The sequence below is a fragment of the Lemur catta genome, chromosome 25, assembly GCF_020740605.2.
Source record: "Lemur catta isolate mLemCat1 chromosome 25, mLemCat1.pri, whole genome shotgun sequence".
Classification (NCBI taxonomy): domain Eukaryota; kingdom Metazoa; phylum Chordata; class Mammalia; order Primates; family Lemuridae; genus Lemur; species Lemur catta.
In genome coordinates, this window is record NC_059152.1 from 9960264 (window position 1) to 9980718 (window position 20455).

The 20455-nt window shown below is 44.3% G+C and overlaps 1 protein-coding gene across 4 annotated transcripts in view; it reads left to right on the forward strand.

Moving 5' to 3' along the window:
• The window catches only part of ACTN2 (actinin alpha 2), a 69880-nt gene extending 52419 nt beyond the window's left edge, over positions 1–17461 (forward strand). For all 4 annotated transcript variants that reach the window (XM_045537268.1, XM_045537272.1, XM_045537269.1 and 1 more), the window contains 9 exons: positions 1773–1881; positions 3310–3450; positions 5355–5537; positions 7282–7416; positions 8306–8485; positions 9161–9307; positions 13413–13478; positions 14374–14532; positions 15939–17461. In XM_045537268.1, coding sequence (XP_045393224.1) covers positions 1773–1881; positions 3310–3450; positions 5355–5537; positions 7282–7416; positions 8306–8485; positions 9161–9307; positions 13413–13478; positions 14374–14532; positions 15939–16097 — 1279 coding nt within the window. In that variant the 3' untranslated portion in view covers positions 16098–17461. The remainder of the gene's footprint in view (positions 1–1772; positions 1882–3309; positions 3451–5354; positions 5538–7281; positions 7417–8305; positions 8486–9160; positions 9308–13412; positions 13479–14373; positions 14533–15938) is intronic.
• The last annotated feature ends 2994 nt before the right edge of the window (positions 17462–20455 follow it).

Genomic DNA, 20455 nt, shown 5'->3' on the forward strand with positions numbered 1-20455 from the left:
AGACACTTCTAGTAATCCCCGGCGGGGGGGGGGGCGGTGAGCGCTGGTGTCGCTGTTATGAGCAGTAGAAAGATTCCTAGGTTTCTGCTTTTGGAGAAGTCTTTCTTCCCTTGAATATTTGCATTTTGAAGAGGCATGGGCTTTTTGTTTTGTATTCAGGGCTGTGCAAACTGCTGGTGTGTTTTGGCTGGGCTTTTTTTATTATTATTATTTTTGGTGATAACAAATAATCGTAAGAACCTGTATCGGCCTCAGTCCAGTGAAGAGAGTTTGTATGTAGAAAGCTGCTGTTTGCTCTTGAGAACTGGATGAGCTTTAGTTAGGTGACAGAGAGCGTCTCGCCACTGGAAGAACACTCAGCTAACAACCATTTGTGACAGAAGCAACAGAATCCAATAGGCACGAGTTAATATTATACAAGGAAAACAGAAACCAAGCAATGAACAACCACTGCCTTAATTTAAGGTTGTAAAAGAAATAAACCTAAGCCTCCAGGAAATGGATTTTGTAGGGTAGGAGAGGACTTTCTGAAAGCCGTCTCCTCCTGGACTCTTGCTGAGGAAGCCTCCTGAAGACGTCTTTAAACCTCCACGATTCTCGCTTTTGGGCTTAACCAAAGGGTGATGAAGTTTCGTGCAGGATTCAAACTTTTTATCCCTGGAGATACTAGGTTAACCTTCTAATCAAGAATTTGCTTAATGGTAAGTTAAAATTACGTAATGTCACAAAGACCCCTGCAGGATGCCTAGACAGGCTGACGAGGACAAGGAGGTATTCAGCGAGAAACCATTTTGTTCTTGCTTGTGTCACTAGTGGCAAAAGACAAGTCAGAACCTCTCTGTCCCTGTGTGGAAGGGCTGTCTGTTCTGCCCCGTTTCAGAAGTCCCTGCGTGCTAGATAAAGCCACAGCTCCCCTCTGCAGCTGATGCCCCGCCCAGTGGGGAGGCTGGGTGCCCTCCAGAGGAGCTGAGGACACAGCCTGGTGCAATCCGACACTTCCCTCCCCGTTGACTCATTTCAATGTTCCAGTCCCTGTGGCCCCAGCCCGGCGCACAGGACTGTCCTTCGGGTCAGATAGTTGGCTTCGCTTACAGGTACATTGCCACTTAAAATTAGTGCTCTCTGTTCTGTGCCAGTTTTGAGTCTGAAGAAAAAAAAAAATAATGCTCTCTGGGGGCCTTTCCAAGAAATCGAAGGGAGAAAAAAGTTAGCTTGAGGCATTAAGAAGAAAGTGATTCTCTCCATTTAGAAATCTGTCGGCCAGCCATAGTTTTATGAATTCTTCTTGTAATTTATCTGAGAAGAGGGATGTTTGCAATGGTGACAATTAACAAAACCCTGAGATACCCTGCCAATTCCCAATTCTCTGTAAGGCCTTTTTTTTTTTTTTTAAAGACAAGGTCTTGCTCTGTCACCCAGGCTAGGGTGCGGTGGCATCCTCATAGCTCATTGCAGCCTCAAACTCTTAGGCTCAATTGATCTCCTGCGTCAGCCTCCTGAGCAGCTGGGACTACAGGCACATGCCATCACACCTGGCTAAGTTTTCCATTTTTTGTAGAGATGGGGTCTCACTCTTGCTCAAGCTGATCTCAAACTCCTGGCCTCCAGCAGTCCTCCCACCTCAGCCTCCCAAAGGGCTAGGGTTATAGGCGTGAGCCACTGCGCCCAGCTTTTTTTTTTTTTTTTTTTTAACTTTCCTGTTTCTTTTGCGCCCGTGTTCATTTTCCCTCATATCATCTGGGAAAGTTAATCTTTCTTTTCACTTTTAATAGTGAGCTGGACTATCACGACGCTGTGAATGTCAATGATCGGTGCCAGAAAATTTGTGACCAGTGGGACAGATTGGGAACGCTGACCCAGAAGAGGAGAGAGGCCCTGGAGGTGAAGTCTTGAAGCCACCTGTTGCCATAAAATCTTTAATTCAGTCCCTGGCGTCAGTTTCCTGTCTTTCTGTGGTGTTAAACCAATTGTCTAGTGAAAGGAACCTCTTTAGAAAATATGATTCCTACAAATCATATTGGGCAGAAAAAAAAGAAACTATGAAATGCAGGAGAAAGAGGGAAATGGAAAGTTGGTAGCTTTGTGCGACAGTTTATCCATGTAGCAGTGAAATAGGCTTTTGAATTTTAAAAATCCAGGGGTGTGAGAGTAACCCCTGGATTAACTAACAAAGGTAATTAACAAAGGTTTAAACCCACTTTGTATCAAGCAGTACTTACAGTGAATTTCCAAAAGTCCTGTGTGAGTACATTGAGCTGTGACAGAGTCAGGAAATCAGGAAGAGCCTAACTTGAGATGTGCCAAAGGGGATATGACAACAAACGTTAAAATGAGGAAAAGTTGATATGGAACAGAATCGGGATGAATGTGGCCTTATCTAAGTATAAGACTTGATAAGTAGCAGCGGGTAGCTGGTGTTTAACTGTACCTAATCGTTTCCAGCCAAGGAAGACTCCTACAGTGCGAAGGAAAGAAGTGACCTACCAGTTTCCTGAGTCTTTTCACCCTGACTCTGATGAAACTTTTAAAATATGCGGTATCAAGCTTCCCAGATGCCAACTGGCTATTACATATCTGCCTAAAGAAAGAAATGTTGAGAGGGAGGAAGGGCAGGCATGTAACAGAGAGAGTGCAAAACATTTTAGAACAGGAGAGAAAGACGAATCTAATTATGGCAGACTCACAGATAGGGAAGGCTTTCCCCGTCTGCTCGCCACCGTCTCTGCCCTAGGAAACAAGCACAGGTTCGTTCTGTTGCCTGAAGCCTTGTGCTTTCCCGTGGCCAGAAAGGCAAGAGATGACCTCTGTGCTAGATCCTGAATGAGGATTTGAGAACATTAAACTGTAGTTCTTTCTGTCTTCGCTTAGGCAGGTCGCTTTGGGAGAGGCGCACAACTTCTCTGCACACTGTTGACTACAACGTGTGGAAGATGCCCTGAATATTCTGTCCCCTGGCTTGGTTAGAGTATTGGGTCCTCTAACATACAAAGGTGTACTTTAGCTGAAAGCAAGTTATGACATGCCACATGTGGGTTCTCAGCTTTCAGAAAAGTAGCATGTAGTAAAGTACTTTAGATACTTTAAAAACGAGTCTACTCTGGCTGTTATTAAATCCTTCTTTAATTCAGAAGGCACCACAGAGACCTACAGGGCTCAGCCTAATCATTTGAGTGTAGGGTAATCTTTGGAGACACACGCTAATGTGATTAACAAAGTGTCAGATGATAGTTTGTTGTGGAATGCGTACTTGCATTTTAAGTGAATTTTTTTATTGGCCCGTGATAATGCTTCCATTTACATCATCTTCAGAGAACTGAGAAATTGCTAGAAACCATCGATCAGCTTCACCTGGAGTTTGCCAAGAGAGCAGCTCCTTTCAACAACTGGATGGAGGGTGCGATGGAGGACCTGCAGGACATGTTTATTGTCCATAGCATTGAGGAGATCCAGGTAACTGAACCCTAAGTCTAACGCTTATGCATTAGAAATGAATTGTCATTTAAACTTAGAGTTTTGTTATTTGTTTTTTTTGTTTTTTTTTTTTTTTTGCTTTGTTTTATTTTTTTAAACTAAGGAACATGTGGCGAGGAAGCTCAAATTACCCTTTGTACTTTAGCTTAAAAACATTTACCACTCTTGGCCAAGTGCGGTGGCTCACGCCTGCAATCCTAGCACTCTGGGAGGCCGAGGCGGGAGGCTAGCTCGAGGTCAGGAGTTCAGGACCAGCCTGAGCAAAAGCGAGACCCCATCTTTACTAAAAATAGAAAAAATTAGCCAGGCAACTTATAATAGAAACAAAAAATTAGCCGGGCACGGTGGCACATGCCTGTAGTCCCAGCTACTCGGGAGGCTGAGGCAGGAGGGTGGCTTGAGCCCAGGAGTTTGAGGTTGCTATGAGCTAGGCTGACGCCACGGCACTCACTCTAGTCTGGACAACAAAGGGAGACTCTGTCTCAAAAAAAAAAAAAAAAAAAAAAAAACATGTTTACCACTCTTTGTTGCAAACAGGTTAACATCAATCAAATAATGGTGAATATATCTAAAAAGGTCTGTTTTTTAAAAAAGAATGCTAGATTATTGAGCAAAATAGACATACATGCTCTTGGAGTTATTCATGGAAAGTTATGAGAGTATTGGCTGCCGAGTTAACTACTTTGCAAATGTGCACATAATACTGTTTATTTAGAGCTTACAGCATTTTGCCAGATCATAAAACATAAGAAATCACAAATCAGCACCTCCCTTCTGCCTGCCACCAATCCAAAATGTTCTGCTTATAATTTCTTCTGGAACTTCAGAGTTGTAAACAAGACTTCTAAGTGGTGATGTTAGGGAGGAAAGTTACTCTCAGACAGCCAGGACCCAATTTATTTAGAGACACTGTACAGTAAGTTCGATGCATAATAGAATAAAAAGAGAAATTTCTTTTTTATTCTTTTTTCTGTAAAATAGATACATCATCAGAAAGAATCCAAACAGAAAGGAAATGCGGAAGGTTGGGATTTGAATCCATGCCTCCCTACCAGGAGGCGGTCTAGAAGGGTTCAGGGGAAAGAAATTACTTCCATGAACACCAAAGTTGTCTTCTGGAAGAAGCTTTGGTGGCGTTTCTTACGTTCAGTTAAGCACAGGCTAACAGTCTAAAATCGTTTATTTTTGGAATAAGTGAGACCTCTAAGTGTGCCTTGGAGGTCACCCTGTTTGCAAGGAAACAAATTCTTGAAAGGCCTGTTGGCAACTGATCTGTTGCAACACCTAAAGAGAACAGTGAGAACAGCAAAGAGAGCAAGGGGTCCACGAGGCAGGGGGGTCCTTGAACAGCTGGACTTAACAGAGCTGCTATCTTATATGTTAGGGTCAAAGAATAGGTTTGATAAACGGGAAAGAGTTGGTTTCTGTGACCTTTTCTCTTGAGGAGTAGGGATGTACTTTCTGGTGTCTTTAAGTATAAAGGCAGCAAATATTAGGTGCTTTTGTGGAACTACAGAGATGACACTGGCCATTAGAAAGGGCAGCTAAGTTCTATTCATTAGCAGGAAGTAAGACCTAAACAATAGCTGGGGATCAGAAACAATGAAACATGATTTTTTTTTAAAAAAATAAAATTATTGAAGACTCTGGATGAATAGCCATCAATGAAATAAACAGTCATAATGTCATCTTTTTTCCATTTTCAAGGAACTTGACTTTTGTGCACCAAAGAGTCTTTCTAAAACATCTGGAATGTGGTTTCCTCCAAGATTCCTGCCGTTAGAAGGCAGGATATCCCTTCTGTGTGCAGGAGGGAACATGGAAATCTGTGAAATGAAAACCCAAGTCAGACTGGATTTTCCCCGCTTGTGTCTCTGGTGTAGAGTTTGATCACTGCCCATGAGCAGTTCAAGGCCACGCTGCCCGAGGCGGACGGGGAGCGGCAGTCCATCCTGGCCATCCAGAACGAGGTGGAGAAGGTGATTCAGAGCTACAACATCAGAATCAGCTCCAGCAACCCGTACAGCACCGTCACCATGGATGAGATCCGGAACAAGTGGGACAAGGTGCGCAGCTGAGGGCGTTCTGGAAGCAGAGGTCCAGGGAAGAGGTTCACACCTTGGGGACTTAGGGTGATGGCCTGATTTTGCATTGTCATCGGGATTTTCCTTCATCTCAGATTTCACAGATGAAATGTGTTAAACTCTGAAGAGCCATTCAGCAGCTTCTGCAGTTTGTGGGGAAAGAAACAATTATTTTTCTCAAAGAAAACCTTACAAATGTTGACAAAATCAGTACAAATTATGATACTAATACCATAAGGGAAATTATTTTTAAAACCCCAGCTGGAAATTTGGTGCTGTCAGCTTACCTACGGTAGTATTTCTAAAGAATTTTTAGAATAGGAGATATGTCCCAAATGTATATGAATTTTAAATGCAGAAAAATTGCTTAGAACACTACATCTGGGGAATGAAAGTATTCCTACTAATGTGCTGCCTTTTAAATTCTGGGAAACTGTCCACAAATTTAATTATAGTCAAAATAGGGTCATTTGAGTCCTTTGGTCTCATTCTTAAGAGAAATTTCTCTTCATGGCTGAAATTATAGCACAATTAGTCATCTCAGTATGCTAATACACAGTCTTTGAGGAGTAAGTCCACCATGTGGAGTTGAAATGACTTACTATAAAAACACACACGAAACAAGTTAGTTATAAACAGTGCAAAAAAGAAAAATAGGTAGGGGAAAAAAGGGAGTATTCATTTGAGAGACAGTAATTAGTACATCTGAACTTCAAATTAGCTCTGGTCTTCCTGACAGCCAGCGTCAGAAAGGAAAGAAACATGCTGAGCTAATCCGTTTTCTTGGAAAAAATAAAAAAAGGAAATGCATGATTTTTTAAAGCAATACAAACTTTTCTGCCGTTAGTAAGTTATAAAGCAAATAGATTTTTTAAAAGGGACACAAGAATAATGCCTTTAGTAACAGTTTTGCAGATGATACCAAAAAAAGGATTTTTGAAAAGTTGAGATATAGTAATGGACGTGGTAGTGCAAGAGGCAGGTGGTAACTGTAGTGTTACACAAAATGTCTGCGATTTCTGCTGTGAGAGAGTCACAGGGGCTGCTAGATACTGCTGCGGATTGGCTGCCCACAGTCGTAATCAAAGGAAATGCTAACTTTCAGTTGAGATGGTGAAAATAAAGATGTCAGTATTGCCCTCATCCAAGTTCACAAATCCTCTGCATTCTGGACCCGGCCCCCTGAGAGTTGGTGCTGCAAAACCAAGAGCCCGTGGCTGGAGGACTGGTCACTGTCCCTAGTGCAGGCTCGTAAATACCCTTCGGCTCTTCTGGTCTTTCAGTAGGCACTTGGGGGCGCTAGGTGGCAGTCAAAGCTAGATTGACAGCCAGGCATGGTGGCCTGTGCCTATAGTCCCAGCTGTTCAGGAAGCTGAGGCAGGAGGCTCACTTGAGCCCAGGAATTCAAGGCTGCAGTGAGCCAGGGTGATGCCACTGCACTCCAGCCTGGGCAACAGAGCGCAACCAACTCTGTCTCTTAAAAAACAAAACAAAACAGCAGATTGAGCTCTCTGGTCCCTCAAGCAAGGACTCCGGTTCCCCATCCTCCACCACCCACCTTCTCCCTTCCCCCTCTTTCTTCCTCCTTACCCTCCCTCCTCACCCTCCGCCTTCCTTTCTCCCTCTCCACTCCCACCCCTGCTCCCTGGACTACTACCGCATCCTCTGGTCATTCTCGTGCGACCAAAGCTGGCCTCTGATCCCTGTTGTCCTTGGGCCCTGACAGGTGAAGCAGCTGGTGCCCATCCGCGATCAGTCCCTGCAGGAGGAGCTGGCCCGCCAGCACGCTAACGAGCGTCTGAGGCGCCAGTTTGCGGCACAGGCCAACGCCATTGGGCCATGGATCCAGAACAAGATGGAGGTAGGTCCGCGCCCTTCCGAGAGCTGTCTGCGAGCCCCGCCATGAGTCCCTTCGCCAATGCAGCAACGACACCTCTTACGCTGCAGTTTCTGGCCAGCCTGACTCAGTCATCTGAGAGCACTGTGCCGTTGTCACTCTCGGCTTTATCTTTTCGGCCCCAGGGCTGCCGTGGGCGATGTGCACCCAGGCATGGTACAGAGTGCAGGGAGGGCTGCCAGGGGGCAAGAACGCTCGGGTTCTCAGCTCTTGGCCTCTGCAGGACCGACCTAAATTTTAAACCATCCTTCCCTAAAGAGAAGGATGTATGAAGACCCACGAGTACTTTGCATTTGCAGAACATTTAAGGGAAAGTGGTCTTCGAATAGCACTGATGTCTGGGTACTTTTGATGACCAAGGACAGCCAGGAGACATTTATTCGCCTACTTATTTCTCACCCCACCTCCCTTTTGGTGATAAAATATTAACTTTTTTTCTGAAAGGGGAGAACATCTAAAAATAAAAGAAATTCTTCTGATGGAGGAGCCTCTGGTGGTCTTACCTCTGTGGCAGCCCCAGCCTCGCAGCCCACCGCTGGCCTCCCCCAGGACAGGGCAGCCCTTCCCAGCGCGTGTCCGTGGACAGCCGGGAGGCTGAAAGGACTCACTTCTCACCCCTCTTGCTTTTCTGGTGTGGATCTTAGTTAGCTTTGTTCCCAGTCTCTAGACGGACTAGAACCACACCTTGCTTTGTCCTGTGACCCTGCTCGTGTCCCACTTCATCTGAGACAGGGGAGCCACACGACTTCGGTTGTGGCCTGATGCCGGCGGCAGAGCATCCGAAGCCGAGTCGGGAGTGACGCCCCCCGCAGAGGCCCCTCATTTGGTTTCTCTGTCCCCGCCCGCCCGCCAGGAGATTGCTCGGAGCTCCATCCAGATCACAGGGGCCCTGGAGGACCAGATGAACCAGCTGAAGCAGTATGAGCACAACATCATCAACTACAAGAACAACATCGACAAGCTGGAGGGAGACCACCAGCTCATCCAGGAGGCCCTTGTCTTCGACAACAAGCACACCAACTACACCATGGAGGTACGGTGGCCAGACTGGCCGGGGTCGCTTTCGCTTGATCTCATTGTGACCATGTCGCCTCCTCAGGGTACGCTCTTCACCCACTTGTCTCTCTCTGTTCCTGTTAAGTCCTACAAGTATGAAAGTCAGGGATCTTTGAGCCTTTTCAGTCACACTATGTGTGGAAAAGCTTTGTGAACTCTATCAAGCTCTGTACAATAGTTAGTTATCAACAGTAGCATGATGACACTGTAATTATCATCGTATTATTATTAATAATTATCAACTATTATCAATTCATTACACTTCTTCAACGAGAGTACCAGAAGCCGGACTGTTGCATTTCCACTGGTTTGGCCCAAATTGATCTCTCTAGGTGCCAGCAGGTATAACCAGGGCCCGCACCTGCTACGTGGTAAATGGAAAAATATTTTTAGTGACAAGTAAGTCTATATACATAGTATATTTAAACTACAAAGTGCCAGGTTTCTCTATTAGGGTCTCCCTTCTGAGTACTTCCCACTGCAGAATCCTGCAAAAGATGACAAAATCGAGTTTTTTCTTAACATAGGGCAATCTGTCACAAACCCTATTTATAGCAAGCCCTTTGAGTCAACTCTCCTGTTACGAACGTGAAGAGGCAAAACCGACATGCCGGGAAAAGCCGGAGCTGATGCTTCCCTTTCCCCCTGGCAGCACATTCGCGTTGGGTGGGAGCTGCTCCTGACGACCATCGCCAGGACGATCAACGAGGTGGAGACGCAGATCCTCATGAGGGACGCCAAGGGCATCACCCAGGAGCAGATGAACGAGTTCAGAGCCTCCTTCAACCACTTCGACAGGGTACCACTCCCCGCTTGTCTGGAGGGTGGTGCTGGGGACATTGAACAGGGGGTCCAAAATAATCTGCATGCCTTCATTTTAAGTCTTAATGTCCCAACAAGTTTGTGGGGAAACAGGATGATTAATGGCAAAGGAAAATAGCCACTGCAACAAAGTGTCCTAAGCGCTGATGTTGTTCAAGGTGACACCAAGTCTAGATTTGTGTGACGTCTTATGCAGATCCTTAGTGAGGACGCATTTGTAGCCGGTATCAAAGCTGGATTTGTTGTAAGTGAAAGTGTTTCCTTAACAAAAAGTGGTTGTTGGATTTAGGTCATTTTCCAAAGACTGAAATACAAAACTCCGATGTACTTTTCCTAAGTGGCTGTTAGGTAAAGCACCTGATGATAATTTAACCTACTCTTTCGACAGGTAAGTCTCAGTTTTCTTTTTTAATTAACAAAATCAGTTCATGGTATGTTTTAAGGAAATGCACCGACAAAATGGTGATAATTTTAATAGTAAAGACATATAAAAAGTTAAGTACTGGCCTGGCATGGTGACTTATGCCTGTAACTCCAACACTTTGGGAGGCCAAAGCAGGAGGATTGCTTGAGGCCAGGAGTTCAAGACCAGCCTGGGTAATGTAGCAAGATCTCGTCTCTACAAAAAAAAAAAAAATTAACAATTAGCTGGTTACACAGACTAAGGCTGCAGCATTTGCACAAGGAAGGGATGTCCCCCTTCCCTGATGGCTTGGGGGCCAGGCTGACTTGAGGGGCAGACACAACACTAGGCCCCACTCACTCGGATGTACTGAAATTCCACCGAGGGGTTCTCAGCCTGGGGGGGTTAGGGACCTGTTCTTAACACTAGGGGGGCTGGCCCTAAGATACAGACCCCTCAACTCCAAAGGCGAGGGCGGGGGGAGATATTTATTTAGGGGGAAAAGTTTGGAGGAGAAGGAGAATTTATTAATAAAGAAATCTTTAACTTAAAAAAAAAATTAGCTGAGCGTGGAGGCACATGCCTGTAGTCTTAGCTACTCAGGATGCTGAGGCAGAAGGATCTCTTGAGCCCAGGACTTTGAGGTTTCAGTGAGCTATGATTGCACCACTGCACTCCAGCCTAGGTGATAGAGCGAGATCCTATTTCTAAAAAAACTTTTTAGTTTAAGAAAAATTAAGTACTGCTTTAAAAATATTATCTAGTATTTTGAGTTGAATACTGTTGAATAAAACCAGTTCTTTATGAGGAGACTCCCAGTTTACTAATGATATGGCTAAAAATGACTTTTAAGGCCACATTCTAGTTGTTAAAGATCAGTAAAAAGATATTCTATTACCTTGTACAGAACCGTGTTTATGATTTGCAGATGTCAATAAATGGTCCCTAAAATGCCTCTGGACTAGACCAGCCAGATTTGGGCCCATTACCGGGTTCAGACAGTGGAATTCAGATGAGGGAGCTATGTGGGCATAACTAAGGATTTACACACAGAGATGGAGATTGAAATTCTTACCATTTTAACACAACTTTATTGCACGAAACCTGCTGTAATACTGACTTCATTCATTGAAGTCCAAGTCATTTCCTTCCCCGGAGGAAACGATCGATCAGCCCCCTGCACAAATCCATCTGGGCTGTTGAAGGACATCTCTCACTTGTTTGGGCTGCCTTATAGGAAGAGAGCACATTGATTGGAATCCCAGGTGATGAGACAGTCTTTTGCAACAAAAGCCCAAGGAGAACCATGCAGAACTTGCCACGTCTAAAAGTTTATTTAAATTACACATCAATGTAATAATGTGTCGCACCGCACTTGCCTGCAAGGACGACGCAACAATCCGGAGTTCTTCCAACAGTGGTTTATTGGAGCAAACAGCTTAGTTACATGGCAAGAGACCTCGAACAGGAAGCGTTGTAAGCTTATATGCTAGTGCAAGTAGTCGTGGCAAATGGTGGTTGGTGAGTGACTCCGGCACTACACCCAATGGCGGTCTTTCTGGGTGCCTGCGTCACCTGTAGTCAGAGGCCGCGCCTCACAATAATGTGTCTTGAGGAAAACAAGGTTTGCTCACAGTGAAGTGGGGGAAGGTATCAGGGATGTGGGTCCACTTTGCTTCATCTTCTTTTTTTTTTTTTTTGAGACAGAGTCTCACTCTGTTGCCCAGGCTAGAGTGCTGTGGCGTCAGCCTAGCTCACAGCAACCTCAAACTCCTGGGCTCAAGCAATCCTCCTGCCTCAGCCTCCCGAGTAGCTGGGACTACAGGCATGCGCCACCATGCCCGGCTAATTATTTTTTCTATATATTTTTAGCTGTCCAGATAATTTGTTTCTATTTTTAGTAGAGACGGGGTCTCGCTCTTGCTCAGGCTGGTCTTGAACTCCTGAGCTCAAGTGATCCTCCCATCTCGGCCTCCCAGAGTGCTAGGATGAGAGGCGTGAGCCACCGGCCCGGCTTTAAACAGTCGGGACAGGAACGGCAGGGGCCACAGAGGATGTGAGTGGGGGACTCTCCACAGACACGAGAGAGGGACTGAAGGTTTTAGAGCGTAGCACAGGCACCCCATGACCAGACCTGTGTTTCAGAAAGATGTGCCGGGCAGCACGTGGAAGGTGCGCGATGGCCTGGCGGGAAGGAGGGGGAGGAGCAAGCGGAGGGTCAGACACAGGCTCTTGGAGAAGTGAGGGACGGGGAGCATGAACTTCTGGGCTAAGGGACAGGAGCAGTGGGATGAATAAAATAGGGCGGATCTGGGATTAATCGAGACAAAAATCTGACAGGTAAACAACAGGATGTGGGGGCTCAGGGAAGAGGGTGACACGGGGAGTCCCCGCTGTGGGCACGCGGGGGAAGGGGTGCCGCTTGGCCACCCGGTGCAGCGGCAGGAGCGCGGTGCTGGAGGTCAGGGCTGAAGCCTGCGGGCGTCGCCGCACGTCGGCCATCTCCGTCTCCGGCTGGAGAAGTCTGGACAGCAGGAAGGGAGAAGGCCCGGACCTCGGGGAGCTGCCGCATGCGAGGGGCGCAGGACAGCCAGCGCAGGGACGTTGGAGGCGACCACGGGGAACAGGGGCAGGAAGGCAGGAGGCGTCCGGGCAGCGACTGAGAACTGAGCGCTTAAATGTGCGAACAGACACACAGTCTCCGTTCATGGGAAAACAGAAGGTCCGAAGTTAGCTTTTGGGACTGGCCGTTTCATGGGCAAGTGCAAACGCCAGAAAATAGCCTTCTATTCAGTGATCCGTATGGCCAACGAAAAAGCGTTTTCTTCCCTTTGAATTTACGCTGATGCTTGAATGTTAGCCGCCCCCAACCCCTCGAGAGAGTCTTCCCCGCAGCCGGGCACTTCCATCACGCCCAGGCTTGGCACTGACGTCCCTGTTCCTACAGCGTGTGGGGGGCTCTTTGTCCTGACCCGGCCTTTCTCAGCGGGGGAGGCTGTTGTCTATACGGACCCCTTCTTGCACGCTGTTCTGTGTAGACCCTCACTGGATTCTCAGGAGAAGCCGAGCTTGCCACCCAGCGGGGCCATGCCTTCTGGGCAAGGGCCTGAGAGTCTGCGAACTGTGAGAACACACTGGTCTCTGGGGCGTTTTGACAGATGACCACCCGGGACCAGGGAGAGCTTCGTCCTCTCTCAGAACAGTCATGATATGTTCTGTCATCAGTAGGTGGCAGTAGTGAGCTCCCAACTAGCCCCTTGTGCTACTTTCTGGAATGTGTCATTTTTATTTTTGTCTGGTCTTTACCCTCCGTCCCTCCCTCCCTCCTTTTTTTTTTTTTTTTTTTTTTGGAGACAGAGTCTTGTTCTGTCGTCTGGGCTAGAGTGCAGTGGTGTCATCATAGCTCACTGCTCACTGCAACCTCACATTCCTGGGCTGAAGCAATCTTCCCACCTCGGCCTCCCAAAGTGCTAGGATTACAGGCGTGAGTCACGGAGCCTGGCCTCTTTTTCCTTTTTAAGGAACTATTTTAAAGTAGCATCCTTGTGTTGGCTTCGTCCTTACTGTACAACCGTGGCAGAGCTCAGACTGCCCCTCTCTTACCAGCTTTTCATTCAGTTGGTCAAATAGAGCTCATCTCGCCCCTCTCACCTTCCCTGTCCTTTGCATTTGTTAACAGAGGAAGAATGGGCTGATGGATCATGAGGACTTCAGAGCCTGCCTGATCTCCATGGGCTATGATTTGGTAAGACAGAAGTTTGGTATTTTACTAAGGTTTGATTTTTTTTTTTTTGAGCTTGGATTTATATGATAGGAGATGATTAGCTCAAAGTAAGGTATCGCATTTGGGATTGGTTTGTTTTCATTATATAGGATAATATTTTTTGAAGGTCTGACTATTACTATGTAAAAATAATTTCACAGACCCAGAATTTATATTTTTATTCAATAATTGGTCAGATTTTTTTTTCTGGTAAAGGAAATGGGAATATAGGCTTTCTTGATGATTTTTTAAACAGCTTTCTTGAGATGTCATTCACATACTGCAGTTCACCCACTTAAAGTGTTCATTCACTTCAGTGGCTTTTAGCATCCTGATGATTTTTAAAGTGCTTCTTCCTCTAATATTTTAAAAGATAAAAAATGTTTCGTAATAAATCAGCTAAGAAAAACTTCCATTTCTCTGTGGGCTGTGATGGTCCCACACTTCTCTGTGATCCATTAGTGTGTATTTTGAACATGACCGGCTTTGATTTCCTTCAGAACTCTCAGATAAAATCAGGAGAGCCTAAACTGCCTTCTGTTTATCGATATTGCTTTTCTCAGTTACAGTCTGAGAAAAGGGCCCAACTCTCGCTTTGACCTACTCTTCCATAATGACAGTATGTGATGTAATCCACGAAGGCCACCGTGGGTCACAGAGAGGAAAGAATTCTGACATTCAGGGGCTTCTGGCTTGATGCTACAGCAACTTTTAAAATCGTCTGATGGCAATAAACCCGTGGGGGGAATCTCTTCCAAAGACTGAAGGTGGGCAGTGCTCACAGGGGAATTTGCCTCTGAGTAGGGAAAGAACGAGAAGGGCACCGTTGAGAGTTGTGGACTGTTGAAGTACATGCGTCTTTGCCACCTTGCCTCAGGGTGAAGCCGAGTTTGCCCGTATCATGACCCTGGTTGACCCCAATGGACAAGGCACGGTCACCTTCCAATCCTTCATCGACTTCATGACTAGAGAGACCGCCGACACCGACACCGCGGAGCAGGTCATCGCCTCCTTCCGAATCCTGGCTTCCGATAAGGTCTGCATGGACAGATTTTCTTCTGCTGTAGCAGTGGTCCACCGCTTCATTCTAACAACAGAAAGAAACCGTGTTGTACTTACAAACCATTTTTATACTAGTGCCTTTTGTACCATGTCCACACTGAATTTAGAAAGCAGCACAGAGACGTAACAATGGTGTACCGGGAACAGAGAAAACGCAGCACGCCATTGCTGGCATTTGTGCCTGGGCCTCATGTCATATTGAGTTTTTATAGAAGGGACAGTAGTATATATTTTCAATCCCATTTTACATTCTGGGTGGGTAGGAGTGACTTGGAAGAAACCGTGCAGTTCAGATATCATGGAACCGGAAACCTTCTCCTAAAGATCAAAACCCCTGACTGTGCCCAGCTCCTGAAGCAAAGTTAAATATAGCCATTCAGTGCTTTCATTTCATGTAGCCTAGAAATTAAGTAGGAGTTTAATTGCGAGTTCAGAATTTTTAATTTCACCCCCTCCAAACAATAACAACACCTCAGTATGTATAAATGCAGTCTGGGACAGGGTTATTTCACCCCGTGTTCTGGCTAAGAGGATAAAGAACATTATCCCAAGGAAGTTAGGATGCCAACACATACCAGCAAAGCCATGTTTATTACCTTAAAAAATCAGACAAGACCAACTATCTTAAAAATAATACATTGATTTTCAAATGTATCCTTTATCAGGAGTCTGGAGGGAGCAGAGTGCAGCTGACTTAGGCGGTAATAAACCACGGCTCATTCCACTGCACCAAAATACTTGTACTATAAATTACAAAGTAATATTTGTGATTTACTTATTTTGACTCTTACCAGCTAGTCCGTTTCACCAGAATTGTCCTATTTCCCACTGAATATTTTTTAAAAAGCTCCATTGTTAAATGTCAGTTTTATTTTGTTTCAGAGCTTTTCTCCAGTGGCAACATATTTCTAATCTTTTAATAAATTGAGTAAGAAAATGACTCCATTTTCTAGATACACATAGTACATACATTTTTGTTTTTTAACAAATATAACAATTAACTTTCCCTATATGGGGCCGGGTATGGTGGCTCAGGCCTTTAATCTTAGCACTTTGGGAGGCCAAGGCAGGAGGATTGAGGTCAGGAGTTCGAGACCAGCCTGAGCAAGAGTGAGACCCTGTCTCTACTAAAAGTAGAAAAATTAGCCGGGCATGGTGGTGTGCACCTGTAGTCCCAGCTACTCGGGAGGCTGAGGCAGGAGGATGGCTTGAGCCCAGGAGTTGGAGGTTGCTGTGAGCTAGGCTGATGCCACGGTACTCTAGTGTGGGCAACAGAGCGAGACTCTGTATCAGAAAAAAAAAAAAAAAAAAAAAAAAAACCTGTTTATGTTCTGGTGTTTTCTGCAACTGACTTTGCAAACACTTGTGTCTTTTTTCCAGCCCTATATTCTGGCAGAGGAGCTGCGTCGGGAGCTGCCCCCGGACCAGGCCCAGTACTGCATCAAGAGGATGCCCACCTACACAGGCCCGGGCAGCGTGCCCGGCGCGCTGGATTACACCGCGTTCTCCTCTGCGCTCTATGGGGAGAGCGATCTGTGATGCCGAGGTTCTGTAATCACTGATGCCAGCAGAACGCAATAAAAGCTGAAGTCACAGTTGGTTTCCTGGAAACTCTGACAAGCTTTATTAAGTTAAGAGAGAGGAGAAAAACAAAGGAATTTTCTCAGTAACTGCTAGCAATGTAACACAGCTGAAACAAAGTTTCTATAGTATATGACATAGTATGCTTCATAAATAGGTTTATTTCTGAATTTTTAGCTAAATGTAACGAAATACCAGGTTGGTTTGTTTCTTTGATTAAACAACGCAAATTACTTGAGTAGTGTACAATTAGGAAGATCTAGGGACAGAAGGAAAGTGAAAGAAATGTGAAAATCCAAAATACCCAAGACTCAAGACCAGGCAAAAAATCCACAAATTGATTAAAAAAAAAAAAAAGTTTGATATTTAAAAAATATCAATTTTTTTCCATCTCTATTATGCTTAGGTGATTAACCCTAGGGGAATATACTTGGGATTCTAGTGTTTTATTTTCTTGCTTTTCCAAAGATTAGCTCAATTTAAGTAATACTATCATATCTTCAGTTGAATTTAATATTTTGAGATGGAACTACCAGGGATTCAAAACAGGCTACCCAGAAGATCTTTAGTACCTACAATTTTTAAAACAGAGTTTATAGTCACCTCGTCTTTATTTAGGACTTGACAGTCCAATTAGTGAGTTGTGATGCCTTAATTATCCTCTGGAGTGGGGCCCTGAGGACACTTGGAAGTCAGTTTCATTGCCAGAGAGAAAGATGGAGTCACTAGATAAAGTGAGGTTTTTAGGATTATTTATTGATTCCAGGTTCTCATGCTTTTTTTTTTTTTTGTTTAAAGCTTGCTAGTACAGGTTCTCAAGAGATGACCGACCGCATATAAGTGCTCTGTTTTTAGATAAACAGGTTCCTATAGTAGTCGTTCGTAACAAGAGACAAGTCAGAAACCAGTATCCGTCCAGCTCTCCCGGCAGGGCTTCTTCATGCCTTTAGTTTTATGACCTGCTAAGGAGAAGCCAGAGTTAATAGGAAAGGACTAACCTCAACAACAGCGGCGGTAAGTTCTTTCATTGCAGAACCTTTACATACCTTCTGTGTAGTAGAAATTAGTAGATATTTTAGCTGGTGTCCAGTGTGCGTTCAGCCCTGGGATTGCAGAGTGTATGCTGACACGTCCCGAGTCAAGCTCTGTCTGTGTCTGGGCCCTGCTCCGTGACAGAGGACGCTGCGTGTCCTCCTGTGACCACGTCTAGAGCTGTGGAGTGTTCCTTCATTTTTCCCTTGTGCTACCATGTACCATAACTCCCCCCTCTGTTCTCCCATCTTATTGACAGCTTGTAGAGAATAAAGCAGGAATTCTTTTTATATCTGGGTCCTTAATGATCAGGAAATGGCTTATAAACAAACAGAAACAGTTGCAAACAGCAATTACAGTGTTCCTAGAGAAGCAGCGATGTGCCGGTTACCTACAGTCGGCAGCCTCAGGTTTTTATAGATTTCCGCCAACAGCTGGAAATGTGATATTTCCAGTCGTCACTGTCTCGTAGCTTGATACTTTTCCTACACCGGCCCATTTAGAACCTTCAAGTTTTACAAATTTCACTTAATTTGCTCCATTATTAAGTAGTTGGTGGTTTCCAGATTCCTGAAATATTTGAATCCTTGAGCTTAATGCCAAACACTTTTGGAGTGGTGTTTAGATGAACTCTGACTCTTTATTCTATTTCAAGCAGGTGCTATATTCCAGCCATAAACACTAAGGGAAAGCCAGGAAGTTGTTCTTCCTTTGAGGATACCAGGGAGATTTGTGATATTTTAGGGTGGATATGGGTAACTCATCCATCTAAATTTTTCATTTTTTTTTTTACAACATTCAGCAAGAGAATGGATCAATACTATCTGCTAATAAATGAAGAAAGGAAATAAACTCTGAAAAACAATAAACATTTATATTCTCATTTTAGGAGTTATTTTTATTTCTGAAGCTGAATGATCAATTAAACTTAATTTATAAAAGAAAAAAGAATCCCTGTTTTTATCATTTCAAAGAATAACCAGTTGCTTTGGTTAATCACAAATAAATTTCCTCACTTAAAGTTTCCATCATAATTGAAAATATTCATTTGGGTTAGTATTTGTCTCCCTTAAAGAATTAGAACTGGCTTGTTGGGTAAGAGGGTGAATTTAGGATGGGGAATTGAAGTTGAACCACTTAGAAGTGAGCGATTAATGGATTAGGAAGGAATTTTTAACCAGGTGATCCCTTCAGAATCCCCAGTAGATGGTTTTTAAAATGTATGCATACCTGGCCCCAATCCTAGAGCTTCAAGTTGTAGAGGTCAAGACCTGGACATCTGTATTTTTAAAAATCTCTGTGGGGATTTTAATAACCTCTGGATTAGAGATAAAGGAGAGGTCATTAGTAATCAAAAAGTCTGCAGCAATTAGGGAAACCCTTAATGGAAAGGTTAATAGTTGGACAATATGAGTGGCCAGGCAAACTCTTGGACCATCTGGTTGGTAATTTTGAAATGTTTGACATTGCTGAGTTTGAGATTGGAACATTGGCTTGGTCTTCTTTCCTGCTGTATCCCTGATTCATCTCTGTTCATGAACTAGAGCTCTGAATGATACAAAGTCAGAAACTTGTATTTTAAGAAGTTGCTGGTTGTTACCAGATGACAAAGATTCGCCCACAGTTTCCCTGGATGATTTGACAGGCAGCACTGAGTGTTCCCACCGTGTCCTTGAGCTGTCTCGGGTTCCTCGGAGCCTACACAGTGATTACACTGTTCTGTCTGAGGCATTTTCGTATTCAGGGGAGAAGGAGACAGTGGCTTGTTGGTTTTTTCTTTTCCTTTTTAGATTCATTAATGAATAACTCGATTCATTAATGAATAACACGACAGGCAGTAAGCACCAAGTGATGGGCAATTTTGCATGCTTGTGTGAGATGAATATTATTGAACAGCACCCACAGGAATGGGAAAAGGTAGAAACAGGCCATGTCTGGAGAGGGGAGGGAGAAGAATTAAAACCGATGAATGGCTTGGAGTAGTGGTCTTCCATCTGGAGCACCTGTGCCCAGGAACATGCGAGAAAGTCCAAGTGCTGCAGGGAAACAGATGCTTTTAATGCATTTCTAGATCTTCAACTTCACATGTGCTCTAATATCACAGTCTCCTTTGTCACTGTCCTTCTGCTTTCAAAAGTGCACCCTACCATGTTGTAGTTGGGTTCAAAAATAAAAAAAAAAAGAAAAGAAAAGAAAAGAAAATTGCACCCTGACCCATCTAAATCTTACTAAGGTACATTGACCAAGAGTGTAAAAACCCCCAGGGCTCCACACAAAGGGATAACTGAAATATTTTGGGGAATCCCTTATTGGGGTGCTTAATCAAGGCATCATGGTCTCACCCTAAAACTTCCCATGTTTTTTTGGTCTTAATCAGTGTTCTGCTGAGGGTAAATTGTGGCATTAGGAATGGGAGATGTTGGCCCTTGTTGGAATTTTTTTTCATGTATTTAACATAGGCAATACTTTTCAGCTACTCTCAAGACTATTCCTCAGGATGTGTCAGTAGCTGACTAGAAAATCACCACTGGACAACCAGACAGCACACGCCAGTCATTGGAAGGCTTTCTGAGACAACCACAGTTTTCAAGTTTTGCTAGATAAAACTTGCAGTAATTTTTTACATGATTTATTTTAGATTTGGTATGTCTTAAATGAGAAGATTTTTAAAAATATACTTATCAAAGCATGTAAAATATTTGTTTCAGTTATAATCTTGAATGCATTTCATTTTTCAAAATAGTATCTTCTATTTCATAGTAGCCAAAAAAATAAAATTTTTACTACATACCAGACCAATTAATTTTTAGCAGTCTATACCTTTTCTTTCTTTTTTTTTTCTTTGAGACAGACTCTGTTGCCTGGGCTAGAGTGCCGTGCTGTCAGCCTAGCTCACAGCAACCTCAAACTCCTGGGCTTAAGTAATCCTTTGCCTCAGCCTCCCGAGTAGCTGGGACTACAGGCATGTGCCACCATGCCCGGCTAATTTTCTTTCTATATATATTTTTAGCTGTCCAAATCATTTCTTTCTATTTTTAGTAGAGACGGGGTCTTGCTCTTGCTCAGGCTGGTCTCAAACTCCTGAGCTCCAGCAATCCTCCCGCCTTGGCCTCCCAGAGTGCTAGGATTACAGGCGTGAGCTGCCGCGCCCGCCCTATACCTTTTCATTAAATACACTGGGAAAAGTCTGATCAGGATGTCCAATAAAACTAATGGAATTATTTCTGAATTTTATACATCATTTTTATTTAATTATTACTAAACACCAGCATTTAGTACACATA